General features: G+C 45.5%; 1 protein-coding gene and 1 pseudogene across 1 annotated transcript in view; both read right to left on the reverse strand.

Annotated features, from left to right (window-relative positions):
- The window catches only part of LOC124593922 (gustatory receptor for sugar taste 64f-like), a 122,268-nt gene that overhangs the window by 71,844 nt on the left and 33,022 nt on the right, over nt 1-17,402 (reverse strand). The window contains 1 exon segment of the mRNA XM_047132271.1: nt 15,670-15,851. Coding sequence (XP_046988227.1) covers nt 15,670-15,851 — 182 coding nt within the window.
- On the reverse strand, nt 1,555-1,734 carry LOC124596708 (annotated as a pseudogene).

Consider the following 17,402-nt stretch of genomic DNA (forward strand, 5'->3'; position numbering starts at 1 on the left):
TCTTCTGTAGCACCACTTTTCGAAAGCTCTTATTCTCTTCTTGTCCAAACTATTTATCGTCCATGTTTCACTTCCATGCATGGCTACACTCCATACAAATACTTTCAGAAACGACTTCCTGACACTTAAATCTATACTCGATGTTAACAAATTTCTCTTCTTCAGAAATGCTTTCCTTGCCATTGTCAGTCTACATTTTATATCTTCACTACTTCGACCATCATCAGTTATTTTGCTCCCCAAATAGCAAAACTCCTTTACTACTTTAAGTGTCTCATTTCCTAATCTAATTCCCTCAGCATCACCCGACTTAATTCGACTACATTCCATTATCCTCGTTTTGCTTTTGTTGATGTACATCTTATTTCCACCTTTCAAGACACTGTCCATTCCGTTCAACTGCTCTTCCAAGTCCTTTGCTGTCTCTGATAGAATTACAATGTCATCGGCGAACCTCAAAGTTTTTATTTCTTCTCCATGGATTTTAATTCCTATTCCGAATTTTTCTTTTGTTTCCTTCACTTCTTGCTCAATATACAGATTGAATAACATCGGGGAGAGGCTACAACCCTGTCTCACTCCCTTCCCAACCACTGCTTCCCTTTCATGTCCCTCGACTCTTATAACTGCCATCTGGTTTCTGTACAAGTTGTAAATAGACTTTCGCTCCCTGTATTTTAACCCTGGCACCTTCAGAATTTGAAAGAGAGTATTCCAGTCAACATTGTCAAAAGCTTTCTCTAACTCTACAAATGCTAGAAACGTAGGTTTGCCTTTCCTTAATCTTCCTTCTAAGATAAGTCGTAAGGTCAGTATTGCATCACGTGTTCCAATATTTCTACGGAATCCAAACAGATCTTCCCCGAGGTCGGTTTCTACCAGTTTTTCCATTCGTCTGTAAAGAATTCGTGTTAGTATTTTGCAGCTGTGACTTATTAAACTGATAGTTCGGTAATTTACACATATGTCAACACCTGCTTTCTTTGGGATTGGAATTATTATATTCTTCTTGAAGTCTGAGGGTATTTCACCTGTCTCATACACCTTGCTCACCAGATGGTAGAGTTTTTCAGGAATGGCTCTCCCAAGGCCATCAGTAGTTGTAATGGAATGTTGTCTACTCCCGGGGCCTTGTTTCGACTCAGGTCTTTCAGTGCTCTGTCAAACGTTTCGCGCAGTATCGTATCTCCCATTTCATCTTCATCTACATCCTGTTGCATTTCCATAATATTGTCCTCAAGTACATCGTCCTTGTATTGACCCTCTATATACTCCTTCCACCTTTCTGCTTTCCCTTCTTTGCTTAGAACTGGGTTTCCATCTGAGCTCGTGATATTCATGCAAGTGGTTCTCTTTTCTCCAAAGGTCTCTCTAATAATCCCGTAGGCAGTATCCATCTTACCCCTAGTGAGATAAGCCTCTACATCCTTACATTTGTCCTCTAGCCATCCCTGCTTAGCCATTTTGCACTTCGTATTCGTAGTATTAACTTACAACTCCTCTGTGCTGGTGTTTGGCTACCTTAAAAGACTTCGTAGATGATGAGGCATTTGGCTACGTTAAGAGAGTTCGAAAGTGATAAGGCATCCTGTGACAGAGCTAGAGCATGCTCTTAGGACTCCATCATGAGCCAAAAATGAGTTTAACATTCTAGTCTTGTGATGGAGAACGTAACAGGTATTAAGCTGGTAAGAACAGATTTTTTTACTGGATGAGAAAATGCTTAGAAAAAATATAGCCATGTCATAATCTAGTGCAGGATTTTCACACTAAGAATGTTCTGGGGTAATCACAAGCGCCGGAACGAAGAAGAAGAACGCAAGACCAGAGAAGCGGATAGGATACACGGAGTATTAGTGCAGCCTAGTAAAAAGTGCTACGAGAACAGTTGTTAGTGATCCACAAACTGTGTGACACACTTGCCTGAACACTGCGTATATCACAGGACTCTGATTTATATTGCCTGTCGCCCATTGCTTGCGACACTTGTCCTAAATCGAAAGTTAAGTATTGTCAGTCTGTTTTATTGAAATAAAACTACTAAAGCTATTTCCTTGAATTGTTGTATAGCATTCCTAGAATGCAGCATCCTTTAGGCTCCCTATACGGGACGAGTGGGCAAGACCAAACAAAGAACAATACTTTAGCGATGTGAAGGCCTTTGTACGCTCTGATTTCTTCTCTTCTCGAAAATAACTACACTACTGGCCGTTAAAATTGCTACACCAAGAAGAAATGCAGAAGATAAACGGGTATTCATTAGACAAATATATTATACTAGAACTGACATGTGATTACATTTTCACGCAGTTTGGGTGCATAGATCCTGAGAAATCAGTACCCAGAACAACCACCTCTGGCCGTAATAACGGCCTTGATACGCCTGGGCATTGAGTCAAACAGCTGGATGGCGTGTACAGGTACAGCTGCCCATGCAGTTTTCAATTGGAGGGAGATCTGGAGAATGTGCTGGCCAGGGCAGCAGTCGAACATTTTTTGTGTCCAGAGAGGCCCGTACAGAACCTGAGACATGCGGTCGTGCATTATCCTGCTGAAATGTAGGGTTTCGCAGGGATCGAATGAAGGGTAGAGCCACGGGTCGTAACAAATCTGAAACGGCCACTGTTCAAAGTGCCGTCAATGCGAACAAAAGGTGACCGAGACGTGTAACCAATGGCATCCCATACCATCACGCCGGGTGATACGCCAGTATAGCGATGACAAATGCACGCTTCCAATGTGCGTTGACCGTGATGTCGCCAAACACAGATGCGACCAATATGATGCTGTAAACAGAACCTGGATTCATCGGGTAAAAAGGCGTTTTGCCATTCGTGCACTCAGGTTCGTCGTTGAGTACACCATCGCAGGTGCTCCTGTCTGTGATGCAGCGTCAAGGGTAACTGCAGCCATGGTCTCCGAGCTGATAGTCCATGCTGCTGCAAACGTCGTCGAACTGTTCGTGCAGATGGTTGTTGTCTTGCAAACGTCCCCATCTGTTGACTCAGGGATCGAAACGTGGCTACACGATCCGTTACAGCCATGCGGTTAAGATGCCTGTCATCTCGACTGCTAGTGATACGATGCCGTTGGGATCCAGAACGGCGTTCCGTATTACCCTCCTGAACCCACCGATTCCATATTCTGCTAACAATCTTTGGATCTCGACCAACGCGAGCGGCAATGTCGCGATACGATGAACCGCAATCGCGATAGGCTACAATCCAACCTTTATCGAAGTCGGAAACGTGATGGTACGCATTTCTCCTCCTTAAACGAAGCATCACAACAACGTTTCACCAGGTAACGCCGATCAACTGGTGTTTGTGTATGAGAAATCGGTTGGAAACTTTCCTCATGTCAGCACGTTGTGGTTTTCACCACCGGCGCCAACCTTGTGTGAATGCTCTGAAAAGCTAATCATTTGCATATCACAGCATCTTCTACCTGTCGGTTAAATTTCGCGTCTGTAGCACGTCATCTTCGTGGTGTAGTAATTTTAATGGCCTGTAGTGTAGTATAAAAGGTTGGACTCCGCATTTTGCATGAGAAATTAGAGGGTAAAGTGGATTTTTTAAACTGGGGAGATTCTATGTCAGGGGTGGGATTTCAATTAGAACTGTACGTTCAAGCCGCACTTGCTTGTCCTGCAGTGCGCCACGGCCAGTGTAGAACTGGTCATGAGGCTTCGGCCGACCGGAAGCCGTGGCTTACCGCAGCCTCGCATGACCGACGGGTACAAAGAAATGCTCCGGCTAGTCGGCTCTTGCCCGCAGTTGTGGGGGCAGCTCCCGATGGCGGTGCTTGCGGCACCATCTGGACAGCTGAATAGCGAACTAAACATTATACTGGAGAGCGGCGTCAGAAGCACACACATGTGTTGTGTGTATTCTTTGATTTTTATGTGGAAATTTGATAAGATACAAGATGGCGAGTGTTTGCGCTGGTCGATTATTCAACCCATGTAAACTAATTGGTCGTCGGCTGGCCGGCTAAGGTGACGACCCTCTGGCCTTTGAGTTATGGTACAGCTGGTGTGCGGATACTGGGAGACGGGGGCACAACTGCCGGCGTGACTGACGCATGTGCGGGAGTCTAGTCCTCTCCCAGCTGGCACGGCCATGGGTCCCGGCACTCTTGCAGTCGGCAGATGGAGCATGCTTCGCGAGCACAACTGTGTGTGATAGGAAGGTTTTTTGTGGCCAGATATGTTTAGCATAAGGTGGAAACGTTGTGGTGGCGGTGAATCGACCAGCCTGTGGAGGAGAGTCCTTGTGTTCTCAATCGTCAGAGCATAAACAACCTCGGACAAATTCAGTGCTATGCTCTATTTGTGGCGGAAATGTAATTACTTGACTTGCAAAATGTATGTGTGCGATTCTCAAATGTGAAGAGCTTATGTACGTTTTATTACGAAGAAGAATCATTGTAAGAAGGCGGTGAGTGTTTTAGGCTATATATTTGACTCCCATAAAGTGTTGAGTAATTGACGTGAATAGCGTAGTGCAAAAGGACTATTTCCCGCCATTTTCAACATCGTAATTGTGCCAGGTCCCCCTTTGTCCTCTGACGTCATAAAAAAGGGCTATGATTGCTGCCCAACTACAGAGTACCACAGTCCATTATTTCCCACAAATTTAATTAGTTTAATTTATTAATGTTGAAATAAATAAACATATTCCCCGAATTTACCACCCATTTTGTGTTCATGAAATCCTCCCAGTCCAGCAGCTCAATGAAGACTGAGCGTTTCCCACCAATTCACAAGGAGGGAGAGGAGGTGGCAAACAGGAACTAACCGCCTGAGAGAGAGAGAGAGAGAGAGAGAGAGAGAGAGAGAGAGAGAGAGACAGAGAGACAGCTGGGAAGCAAGTCTGGAATTTCCTGGCCAAAGAAATGCCACCACCTGATGCTTTGTTCAGGGCTGTGAGAACAAAAGGAGATCAGGCAGGTAGGCACATGTGTCTGCTCAGACTGGTATCAAAGGCCACAACTCCCAGTAATGGGCTGTGCGGCCTCAGGCAGCATATTCTCTCCAGTGAGCTGTATGGTCCCTGACAGGGGTTTCACATGGAATTGATGGCATTTCCAGCAGGATAAAAAAGCTTGTTCCCAAGAAATAAGTGGGATTCTTAGCCACATATGTAATAGCTCTCTGAAGCAGGGTATTTTCCCAGATAGACTGAAGTATATCATTGTTAAACCGCTGCATAAAAAAGGGGATACATCTGATGTCAACAACTACTGCCCAATCTCTCTTCTGACTGCCTTATCCAAAATTCTTGAAAAAGTAATGTATTGTAGAGTAGCTTCACACCTTTGTAAAAATAAAGTTTTAACAAAATCTCAGTTTGGTTTCCAGAAAGGTTTTTCAACGGAAAAAGCTATATATACTTTCACTAATGAAATATTAATTGCTCTGAGTAACTGGAAGTCACCCGTTGGGATTTTTTGTGGTCTATCAAAGGCTTTTGATTGTGAAAATGATGGAATACTTCTAGATAAGTTCAAGTACTGTGGTATGAATGGCACAGTGCTCAAATGGTTTAAATCATACCTAACTGGAAGAGCGCAGAAAGTTGAAATAAGCAGTTCACATAATATGCAAAAACTGGTGATTTCTCAGACTGGGGAACAATCAAGAATGGAGTCCCACAAGGTTCAGTCTTGGGGGCCTCTGCTGTTCTTAATATGTATTAATGACTTGCCATTCTATATTCATGCAGATGCAAAGCTGGTAGTTTTTGCCGATGATAATAGTATAGCTATCACACCCAACAGATAAGAATTAACTGGTGAAATTGTAAACGATGTTTTTCAGAAAATCATTAAGTGATTCTCCGCAAATGGGCTCTCATTAAACTTTGACAAAACACAGTATATACAGTTCCACGCAGTAAATGGATTGACACCATTAATAAATATGGACTTCGATCAGAAATCGGTAGCTAAGGTAGAATATTCAAAATTTCTAGGTGTATGCATTGATGAGGGGTTGAACTGGAAAAAAACACACTGAGAATCCGCTGAAACGTTTGAGTTCAGCTTTTTATGCTACTGAGGTCATTGAAAATTTTGGCGATATACATCTCAGTAAATTAGCTTACCACGCCTATTTTCATTCTCTGCTTTCGTATGGCATCATATTCTGGGGTAACTCATCACTGAGTAAAAGAGTGTTCATTGCACAAAAGCGTGCAATCAGAATAATTGCTGGAACTCATTCAAGATCATCCTGCAGACACTTATTTAAAGAGCTAGACATCTTCACTGTAGCCTCACCATATATATGTTCACTTATGAAATTTGTTATTAACAATCCGAACGAATTCAAAAGTAATAGCAGTGTACATGGCTACAACACTAGGAGAAAGGATGATCTTCACTACTCAAGGTTAAATCTAACTTTGGCTCATAAGGGGGTAAATTATGCTGTCAAAAGTCTTTGGTCACTTACCTAATAGCATCAAAAGTCTGGCAGATATCCATATAGCATTTAAAAGGAAATTAAAAGAATTTCTTAATGGCAACTCCTTCTACTCATTAGATGAATTTTTGGATATAATAAGTGGGTAATTTCCTAAACCCCCACAAAGAAATTAAAAATATTAAGTGTCACTTTTTATTAACCTGACACATTCCACATCATTACGAAATGTCGTATTCATGATCTATGGAACAAATATTAATCTAATCTAATCTAAAATCTCTGTATGGCCCAGAGGACAGGCGCCTCACACACTACAGTCTTGCGGTAGTTCTGGGAGCTGGCATTTGGTGATGCTAGGTAACCCAAAACAGCAGCTAACATATCGCACTTCATTCCATTTCTCGGTGCTCACAGATATCACATCATGGAAAGGGGGGCAGGGGGTGCAGACCTGATCTTTACCCAAGTAGGGGAGGGGAGAGGAGAAGCGCTGTCTCCAACAAACTGATTAAATAAAGAATATGCAAATTGAAATTAATAATATGTTATTATGTCAACTGACATTGACTTCAATTTCGTGTTATGAGATCCTTCCTCTTCAGCAGCTCGGTACAGACTTTTTCCTGCCTACTTCCTGGTGGTGAGGGGAGGGGGGGGGGGGGGAGTGAGGGAGGTGAGGTGAGGTCTGGGGGGCTTCCTAGGACGGCAAAAAGAGGCTCAGAACAGAATTGGGGAGGGGTGACAAACAAAAGTGTTCTTTTCCACAAAGGGGTGGGGAGGTAGAGGGAAGTCAGATGGGTGGGGGGGGGGGGGGGGGTTCTCAAAGTATAGATTATCCCTAGGGGGTCATAAATAAACCGCCAGGTCAACCGCCATGGGGTCATAAACCACTTGGCAGAACAACAGGTTAAGGGGAGGGCAGGGGGAGGGGTGGTTTAATTGATCAGTTTAATTAATTAGCATATCAATTTGATATAAAAGGGCCCCAGAACCTGTCTTATCCCACTAGCAGTAAGACAAAATAACTGTATCCCTTTCTTATACCCTTTCTAATCCACAAACTTTGTCTTTGGTCTTCCATTCTTATTTTTTGTTTGTGGTTCTTGTACATATTGTACATTATCCGTCTCTCTCTCTATAGCTTACACTTATCATCCTGAGAATTTCTAACATCTTACATCATTTTATATTGTCGAACACTTTTTCCAGGTCGACAAATCCCTAAAGATACTTGATTTTCGTCAGTTCTATCTTCTATTAGCAAGTGCAACGTCATAACTGTCTTTCTGGTGCCTTCACCTTTCCTGAAACCAAATTGATCGTCATCTAATAGATTCTCAGTTTTCTTCTCCATTCGTCCGTTTGTTATTCTTTGCATCAATAAGGATGCCAGAAGTTTAAGCAAGACGTGCACGTATCTACTCTTGCAGTCTTTGGGATGGTGTGGATGATATTTTCCGAAGTCTGATGGTGTATCTCCAAGGTCCACTCTCATAGGTTCTACAAACCAACTTCAGTGGTTGTTTGATCGTCCAACTGAATTTAGAAATTCTGAAGAAATATTGTCTATGCTTTCCGACTTATTTGATGACAAGTCTTCAAAAGCTCTGTTGTACTGTAGTACTAGAGCCCTTAAGTCTTCCATACTGTCCTCCACTTCTTCTTCAGTCACATAACCAGAGGCTTTCAGTGCACTCGTTTCAGCCATCAATTCTCTTCTCTACACTTAACAGTGAAATTATTAATGCACTCCAAATGCTGTCGCCTTTGCTTTTACTTAAAATGTTTTGACTTTTTCTATATGGTGAACCAATCGTTCCAACGACCATTTCTTTTTGGAGACCTTCACTCTTTTTTTTTTTTCGCCTTTGCTTTTCTTCACTTCCTGCTTCGTATTTGTTTCATTACTAAGTGACTCATGTTGCTGTATTCCTGATCTTACCTGAACGTTTCTGTAACTTCTTTCGCTGATCGACTGAACTACTACGTTGAAGAGCCGAAGAAACTGGTACCCCTGCCTAATATCGTGTAGGGTCCCGCGAGCATGCAGACGTGCCACAACACGACGTGGCTTGGACTCGATTAATGTCTGAAGTAGTGCTGGAGGGAACTGACACCATGAATTGTGCAGGACTGTCCATAAATCCGTAAGAGTACGAGGGGGTGGAGATCTTCTGAACAGTACGTTGCAAGGCATCCCAGATATGCTCAATAATGTTCATATCTGGGGAGTTTGGTGGCCAGCGGAAGTGTTTAAACTCAGAAGAGTGTTTCTGGAGCCACTCTGTAGCAAATCTGGACCTGTGGGATGCCGCATTGTCCTGCTGTAACTGCCCAAGTCCGTCGGAATTCACAATGGACATGAAAGGATGTAAGTGATCAGACAGGATGCTTACGTACGAGTAACCTGTCAGACTCGTTTCTAAACGTATCGGGGGTCCCATGTCACTCCAACTGCACACGCTGCCCACCATTACAGAGCCTCCACCAGCTTGAACAGTCCCCTGTTGACATGCAGGATCCATGTTCAAAAATGTTCAAATATGTGTGAAATCTTACGGGACTTAACTGCTAAGGTCATCAGTCCCTATGCTTACACACTACTTAACCTAAATTATCCTAAGGACAAACACACACACACATGCCCGAGGGCCATGACTGCAGCGCCCAAGATCGCTCGGCTAATCCCGTGCGGCCAAGGTCCATGGATTCATGAGATTGTCTCCACACCCGCACACGTCCATCCGATCGCTGCAATTTGAAACGAGACTCGTCCGACCAGGCAACATGCTTCCAGTCATCGACAGTCCAATGTCGGTGTTGACGGGCCCAGGCGAGGTGTAAAGTTTTGTGTCTTGCCGTCATCAGGGGTGCACGAGTGGGCCTTCGGCTCCGATAGCCAAAATCGATGATGTTTCGTTGAGTGATTCGCACGCTGACACTTGTTGACGGCCCGGCAATGAAATATGCAACAATTTGCGCAATGGTTGCACTTCTGTCACGCTGAACGTTTCTCTTCAGTCGTCATTGCTCGCGTTCTTGCAGGATCTTTTTCCAGTCGCAGCGATGTCGGAGGTTTGATGTTTTACCGGATTCCTAATATTCACGAAACAGTCGTGAAATGGTCGCACGGGAAAATCCACTCTTCATCGCTACCTTGGAGATGCTGTGTCCCATCGCTCGTGCGGCGACTGCAATATCAAATTCAAATTCACTTAAATCTTGATAACCTGGCATTGCGGCGGCAGTAACCGACCTAACAACTGCGCCAGACACTTGTTGTCTTACATAGACGTTGCCGACCGTAGCGCTGTATTCTGCCTGTTTACACATCTCTGTATTTGAATATGCATGCCCATACCAGTTTCTTCGGCGCTTCGGTGTTTATTTCTTATGTTCACAAGGTTTCTTTGCAGTTACCTTCTGTATACCTATATGCTTCTGTCAAACTGCTGTTATTGCACTTTATAGACATATCCACTCCTGTTCAACTGAACTGCCCTCTGTAGTATTCATTATCGCAGTACGTACATTCTTAGAGAACTTTAGACAGATCTCCTCATCACCCCTCAGTTGAGTTCTCTCTACGTTGATTCTTCTGGACGATATTCTTGAACTTCAGCCTAGGCTTGACCTGTACTAAACGGTAATTTGAGTCATCTGCTTCTGTGTACGTCTTATACCCGGTATCCGACATCGAAATCTGTCTGACCATTATGCATTCCAGCTGGAATATTTCGACATCTCTGTGTCTTTTCCAAGTATACCTTCTCCTCTTGTGAGTTTTGAATTTTATATTGACTATAACAAGCTGAAATTTATCGCAGAACTCCACTAGTCTTTCTCCTCTCCGTCCACAGCTCGTGGTCTTGCGGTAGCGTTTTCGCTTCCGGGGCACGGGATCCCGGGGTTCGATTCCCGGCGGGGTCAGGGATTTTCTTGGCCTCGTGATGACTGGGTGTTGTGTGTTCTTCATCATCATTGACTCGCAAGTCGCCGAAGTGGCGTCAACTAAAAAGGACTTGCAATACGGCAGCCGAACTTCCCCCGCATGGGGCCTCCCGGCCAACAATGCCATACGATCATTTCATTTCTCCTCTCTCATTCCTACTACCAACCCCTTTTTCTCCCGTAATTCTAGCTTCTCTTTCCTCCCCTACTAGGGTATTCCAGTCTCTCATGACTAACGGATTATCATCTCCCTTTACATTCTGGATTATAGGTCCAATATTTTCATATACTTTCTCTATCTCTTCGACGTACTGAATTACAGAAAATGGCTCTGAGCAGTATGGGACTTAACATCTGTGGTCATTAGTCCCCTAGATCTTCGAACTACTTAAGCCTAACTAACCTAAGGACATCACACACATCCATGCCCGAGGCAGGATTCGAACCTACGACCGTAGCGATCGCGCAGTTCCAGACTGAAGCGCCTAGAACCGCTCGGCCACAGAACTGGAATACAGGTTCAATATTTTCATATACTTTCTCTGTCTCTTCGTCTTTTGCTTGTGACGTCGGTCTGTACGCCTGGATTATTGTTTTTGGCGTTTGTGTCCTTTTGATTCTGATGAGAACAACCCTGTCACTGAACTGTTCAATGTAACTCATTGTCTGCGCTATCTTCCCATTCATAATGAACCCCATTCCCGCTATACTATGTTCTGCTGCTGTTGCTATTACTCTATAGTTGTCTGACCAGAAATCCTTATCTATCTACCATTTCATTTCACTGACCCCCACTAAATCTAGACTGCACATTTGATTTTTAGATTTTCTAGCTTCCCTACCGTGTCCAAACTCTCCCGACATTCCACGCACCGACTCGTAGAATGTTCCGACTTAACTGGTTATTGTCTTTTTTCACATGGTTACCTCCCCCTTGGCAGTCCCTTCCCAGAGATCCGAGTGGGGGCTAGTCCGGAATCTTCTGCCCTTTTAGAGACCATCATGACACTTTTTCAGTTACATGCCACACGTCCTGTGGATGGTAAATGTTCCAGAGAAATGTTTACATATTAAAACTTTACATTCTGTAAAACAAGTTGAAGGCAGTCGCCGTAATTAATTTTTGGATTACATAAAAGCAGGAGCTGTAAGCTCTCTCTCTCGTTTGTTTTCGATGGCTGTTACACAAAATGTGAGTGTCGCTCTCGTATCTGTAACTTTTCGTTAAATAATTACACTAATTTAATTACAACACACGTATTTAAATGAAGAACCTACTTTCCTTTCCATTAATGCCACATCTCAATTTATTATGTTGCGTTTTAGAACTTTTTCAGGCTGCAGCGAAGGAGAGTTGCCGACGATTTGTTTGGTGGCCACAACAGAACGCTAGTAGTGTTCAATAAGCTATTACTTTATTAAACTTTTATTTCGGCGTCCCTGAGATCTCTTTTACCGATCTTTTGGATCAGTATCCTGGCAATGTAATTACGCAAACTGCGTCATTTTGAGATCGGTCACTGGTCGCTAAACAATCCCGTCGGTCAACTTTCTCGTCGGTGTGATGGGAATCTGATGCTGGTTGGCGGAATATGGCCATGTATGGATGTGAAACGTGGAAGATAAATAGTTTAGACAAGAAGAGAATAGAAGCTTTCGAAATGTGGTGCTACAGAAGAATGCTGAAGATTAGATGGGTAGATCACATAACTAATGAGGAGGTATTGAATAGAATTGGGGAAAAGAGGAGCTTGTGGCACAACTTGACTAGAAGAAGGGAGCGGTTGGTAGGACATGTTCTGAGGCATCGAGGGATCACCAATTTAGTATTGGAGGGCAGCGTGGAGGGTAAAAATCGTAGAGGGAGACCAAGAGATGAATACACTAAACAGATTCTGAAGGATATGGGTTGCAGTAGGTACATGGAGGTGAAGAACCTTGCACAGGACAGAGTAGCATTGATAGCTGAATCAAACCAGTCTCCGGACTTTAGACCACACCCACAACAACAACCTTAATATCGGTTTGCTGCAGAATTCTCGACCACATTCTGTGTTCGAATATAATAAATTTCCTATAAGTTTCTCGAAACAGAAAAGCTTCTGCCCACAAACCAACAGGGATTTATAAAGCGTCGCTCTGCATATATAAATGATGTGACGGGCAGGGTGAGCAGCAATTTACGACTGTATGCTGATGATGCTGTGGTGTAAGGGAAGAAGTTGAGCTTCTGTAGAAGGGTACAAGATAACTTGGACATAATTTCTAATTGATATGATGAACGGCAGCTTGCTATAAATGTAGAAAAACGTTAAGTTAGTGCGGATGAGGTAGAAGACAATCGTGTATCATTCTAATGCAGCATTAGCAGAGCGCTGCTTGACGCAGTCACAAGGATTAAATACACTCCTGGAAATTGAAATAAGAACACCGTGAATTCATTGTCCCAGGAAGGGGAAACTTTATTGACACATTCCTGGGGTCAGATACATCACATGATCACACTGACAGAACCACAGGCACATAGACACAGGCAACAGAGCATGCACAATGTCGGCACTAGTACAGTGTATATCCACCTTTCGCAGCAATGCAGGCTGCTATTCTCCCATGGAGACGATCGTAGAGATGCTGGATGTAGTCCTGTGGAACGGCTTGCCATGCCATTTCCACCTGGCGCCTCAGTTGGACCAGCGTTCGTGCTGGACGTGCAGACCGCGTGAGACGACGCTTCATCCAGTCCCAAACATGCTCAATGGGGGACAGATCCGGAGATCTTGCTGGCCAGAGTAGTTGACTTACACCTTCTAGAGCACGTTGGGTGGCACGGGATACATGCGGACGTGCATTGTCCTGTTGGAACAGCAAGTTCCCTTGCCGGTCTATGAATGGTAGAACGATGGGTTCGATGACGGTTTGGATGTACCGTGCACTATTCAGTGTCCCCTCGACGATCACCAGTGGTGTACGGCCAGTGTAGGAGATCGCTCCCCACACCATGATGCCGGGTGTTGGCCCTGTGTGCCTCGGTCGTATGCAGTCCTGACTGTGGCGCTCACCTGCACGGCGCCAAACAGGCATACGACCATCATTGGCACCAAGGCAGAAGCGACTCTCATCGCTGAAGACGACACGTCTCCATTCGTCCCTCCATTCACGCCTGTCGCGACACCACTGGAGGCGGGCTGCGCAATGTTGGGGCGTGAGCGGAAGACGGCCTAACGGTGTGCGGGACCGTAGCCCAGCTTCATGGAGACGGTTGCGAATGGTCCTCGCCGATACCCCAGGAGCAACAGTGTCCCTAATTTGCTGGGAAGTGGCGGTGCGGTCCCCTACGGCACTGCGTAGGATCCTACGGTCTTGGCGTGCATCCGTGCGTCGCTGCGGTCCGGTCCCACGTCGACGGGCACGTGCACCTTCCGCCGACCACTGGCGACAACATCGATGTACTGTGGAGACCTCACGCCCCACGTGTTGAGCAATTCGGGGGTACGTCCACCCGGCCTCCCGCATGCCCACTATCCGCCCTCGCTCAAAGTCCGTCAACTGCACATACGGTTCACGTCCACGCTGTCGCGGCATGCTACCAGTGTTAAAGACTGCGATGGAGCTCCGTATGCCACGGCAAACTGGCTGACGCTGACGGCGGCGGTGCACAAATGCTGCGCAGCTAGCGCCATTCGACGGCCAATACCGCGGTTCCTGGTGTGTCCGCTGTGCCGTGCGTGTGATCATTGCTTGTACAGCCCTCTCGCAGTGTCCGGAGCAAGTATGGTGGGGCTGACACACCGGTGTCAATGTGTTCTTTTTTCCATTTCCAGGAGTGTATCTAGGTGTAACGTTGCAAAGCGAAATGAAATGGAATTAGTATGTCAAGTTGGTAATAGGGAATGCGGATGCTCGACTTCTTTTTATTGGGAGAATTATAATCATCTATAAAGGAGACGGCGTATAGAACCCTAGTGAGACCAGTTCTCGAGAACAACTCGCGTGTTTGGGATGCCCACCAGACCACGTCAAAGGAAGACATCCAAGGAATGAGGAAGCGTACTGCTAAATTTGTTACTGGTAGGTTCCATCAACACGCAATTATTACGGAGATGCTTCGTGTAGTCAAATGGGAATCGCTCGGGGATTGGGGGGGGGGGGACACAGGACACTCTTATCGTGACGTATTATTGCGCGGAAATTTAGAGAAGTAGCATTTGAGGCCGACTGCAGAACAATTCAGTTTCCGATTACCGCCGGCGTACGTTTCGCCTAAGGACTACGATGATATGGGGAGAGAAATTATTGCTCGTACGGAAGCTTATAGACATTCGTTTAACGCTCATTGTATTTGCGAGTGGAACAGGAAAGGAAATGAGTAGTAGTCGTATTAGGAACCCCTCGCCATGTTCCATACGGTGGCTTGCGAAGAATGTATGCAGATCTACAGTAGATATAGAAGTGCTGGATGAATCAGTATGAGGCCGAAACAAAGGAGCAAAGCAAGCAGTGGAAATATGTGGAATTGCCACCACCAGAGAATGCCAAGACCCAACCACCATCAAGCAATGTGATGCCGAGTTTTCTTTGGGACTGCCTTAGTGTGGTGTTGCCAGCTGGCGTGGCCAAGCGGTTCTAGGCGCTTCAGTCTGGAACTGCGAGACCGCTACGGTCGCAGGTTCGAATCCTGCCTCGGGCATGGATGTGTGTGATGTCCTTAGGTTAGTTAGGTTTAAGTAGTTCTTAGTTGTAGGGGACTGATGACCTCAGATGTTAAGTCCCATAGTGCTCAGAGCCATTTATTGTGGTGCTAACGGGCTATACTCGTAAGGGGCAAACAGTCACAGCAGCATACTACCGAAATTACCTGACGCAGATACGGCAGACTGTTAAGTAGAAGTGCCGCGGGATGGTATCCAACATGGTGTCTTTTTCTCCATGAAAGTTCACTGTATCAATCTGTACAGGATACAGTTGCACGTGCCGCTTCATTTGGCTACGAAATTTTGCTTTAGACCTGTGTTCTCTTAAAATGTACCCCAGTGGCTTATTCTGTTTTCCTTTGATGAAGAAACCGTTTCGTGGCAGGCATTTCGAGAATGGCGACCTAGTGATTTTCTAGGTGGAAGGTTTCTTGAACAGCTAAAATGCAGACTTCTACAACCGGGATCCCTGTCGTCATCCAGTGCTGGGAAAAGACGTGTGGCACTGGAGAATAAGCATGTAGATGAGGATACCTCCAAGTGTCATCGTCGTCGTTTTGTTTTATCGATGTGATTTTTAAAACTGTATTACCATCGGTTGTACGTAGTGTAGTAGTGACTTACTTGAGACTGTTGAAGAGCTGGAGGCAGATAAAGTACAGGTTGTTGGCGCAGGAGAGCAGCACGATGTTGCAGACGGAGCTGTCCACGTCCCTCGTCAACTGGCAGAGTGTGTCGTAGTCTTCGCGAAGGCGACGCCATTCATTCTGCGTCAGCATCTGCACACGTCACCCAAAGTTTGACGACTGTCTCAACGGTAGCTTCTTAAGTTCAAAAATGGTTCAAATGGCTCTGAGCACTATGGGACTCAACATCTGAGGTCATCAGTCCCCTAGGACTTAGAACTACTTAAACCTAACTAACTTAAGAACATCACACACATCCATGCCCGAGGCAGGATTCGAACCTGCGACCGTAGCGGTCGCGCGGTTCCAGACTGTAGCGCCTAGAACCGCTCGGCTACACCGGCCGGCCGCTTCTTAAGTGTCAGTCGTTAAAACTGTTATGTACCTTGTGTTACGTACCTTTCTGACTCGTGGGTTCGAGCACCACATAGGCTTAGGTGCGGATCTCAAATTTGGCACTGGGGAGTACGTATTGACAAGACTATCACATGTACATTCCAAAAAGTATTGAAGGGTCACTTCATTTGAAACCCAGTCATTTTTCCCCATAGCGACTTCCAAGTGTAAAATCTGGCTCAAAAGCGCCTACAGCCTTTCTCTCTGTAAATGGGTAAAAGCGTGGCGCCTTGCAACGTCTCCCTTGGGCTCTGCGGCGCTTCGAACAGCAAAGTATCGACACATGCGATAAAAAAGGCTAGAGCTCAGAAGTTCATATGAGGTGTAAGACGAATTAATGATGTGACATTGGCATGAAATTTCACAACAGTTCACTCCAACGCCACTTTGGCCATGTCCGTGTCACAAGATGGTAATCCCCCCCCCCCCCCACCCCTCCCGCTGTTCACAACATCTCATGCCTTCTGTTGACACGTCTGCGATGGAGGTGATAACAGTGACGACCAGAAACTTCCTGGTAGATTAAAACTCTGTGCCGGAACGAGACTCGAACTCGGGACCTTTGACTTTCGCGGGCAAGCGCTCTACCAATTGAGCTACCCAAGCACGACTCACGCCCCGTTCTCACAGCTCCTGCAAGAGAGCTCCTGTAAAGTTTGGAAAGTAGGAGACGAGGTACTGGCAGAAGTAAAACTGTGAGGACGGGGCGTGAGTCGTGCTTGGGTAGCTCAGTTGGTAGAACACTTGCCCGCGAAAGTCAAAGGTCCCGAGTTCGAGTCTCGTTCCGGCACATAGTTTTAATCTGCCAGGAAGTTTCATATCAGCGTACTATCCGCTGCAGAGTGAAAATCTCATTCTGGAAACATCCCCCAGGCTGTGGCTAAGCCATGTCTCCGCCATATCCTTTCTTTCAGGAGTGCTAGTTCTGCAAGTTTCGCAGGAGAGCTTCTGTAAAGTTTGGAAAGTAGGAGACGGGGTACTGGCGGAAGTAAAGCTGTGAGGACGGGGCGCGAGTCGTCCTTGGGTAGCTCAGTTGGTAGAGCACTTGCCCGCGAAAGGCAAAGGTCCCGAGTTCGAGTCTCGTTCCGGCACATAGTTTTAATCTGCCAGGAAGTTTCATATCAGCGTACTATCCGCTGCAGAGTGAAAATCTCATTCTGGAAACATCCACCAGGCTGTGGCTAAGCCATGTCTCCGCCATATCCTTTCTTTCAGGAGTGCTAGTTCTGCAAGGTTCGCAGGAGAGCT

This window comes from Schistocerca americana, chromosome 2, assembly GCF_021461395.2.
Source record: "Schistocerca americana isolate TAMUIC-IGC-003095 chromosome 2, iqSchAmer2.1, whole genome shotgun sequence".
Classification (NCBI taxonomy): domain Eukaryota; kingdom Metazoa; phylum Arthropoda; class Insecta; order Orthoptera; family Acrididae; genus Schistocerca; species Schistocerca americana.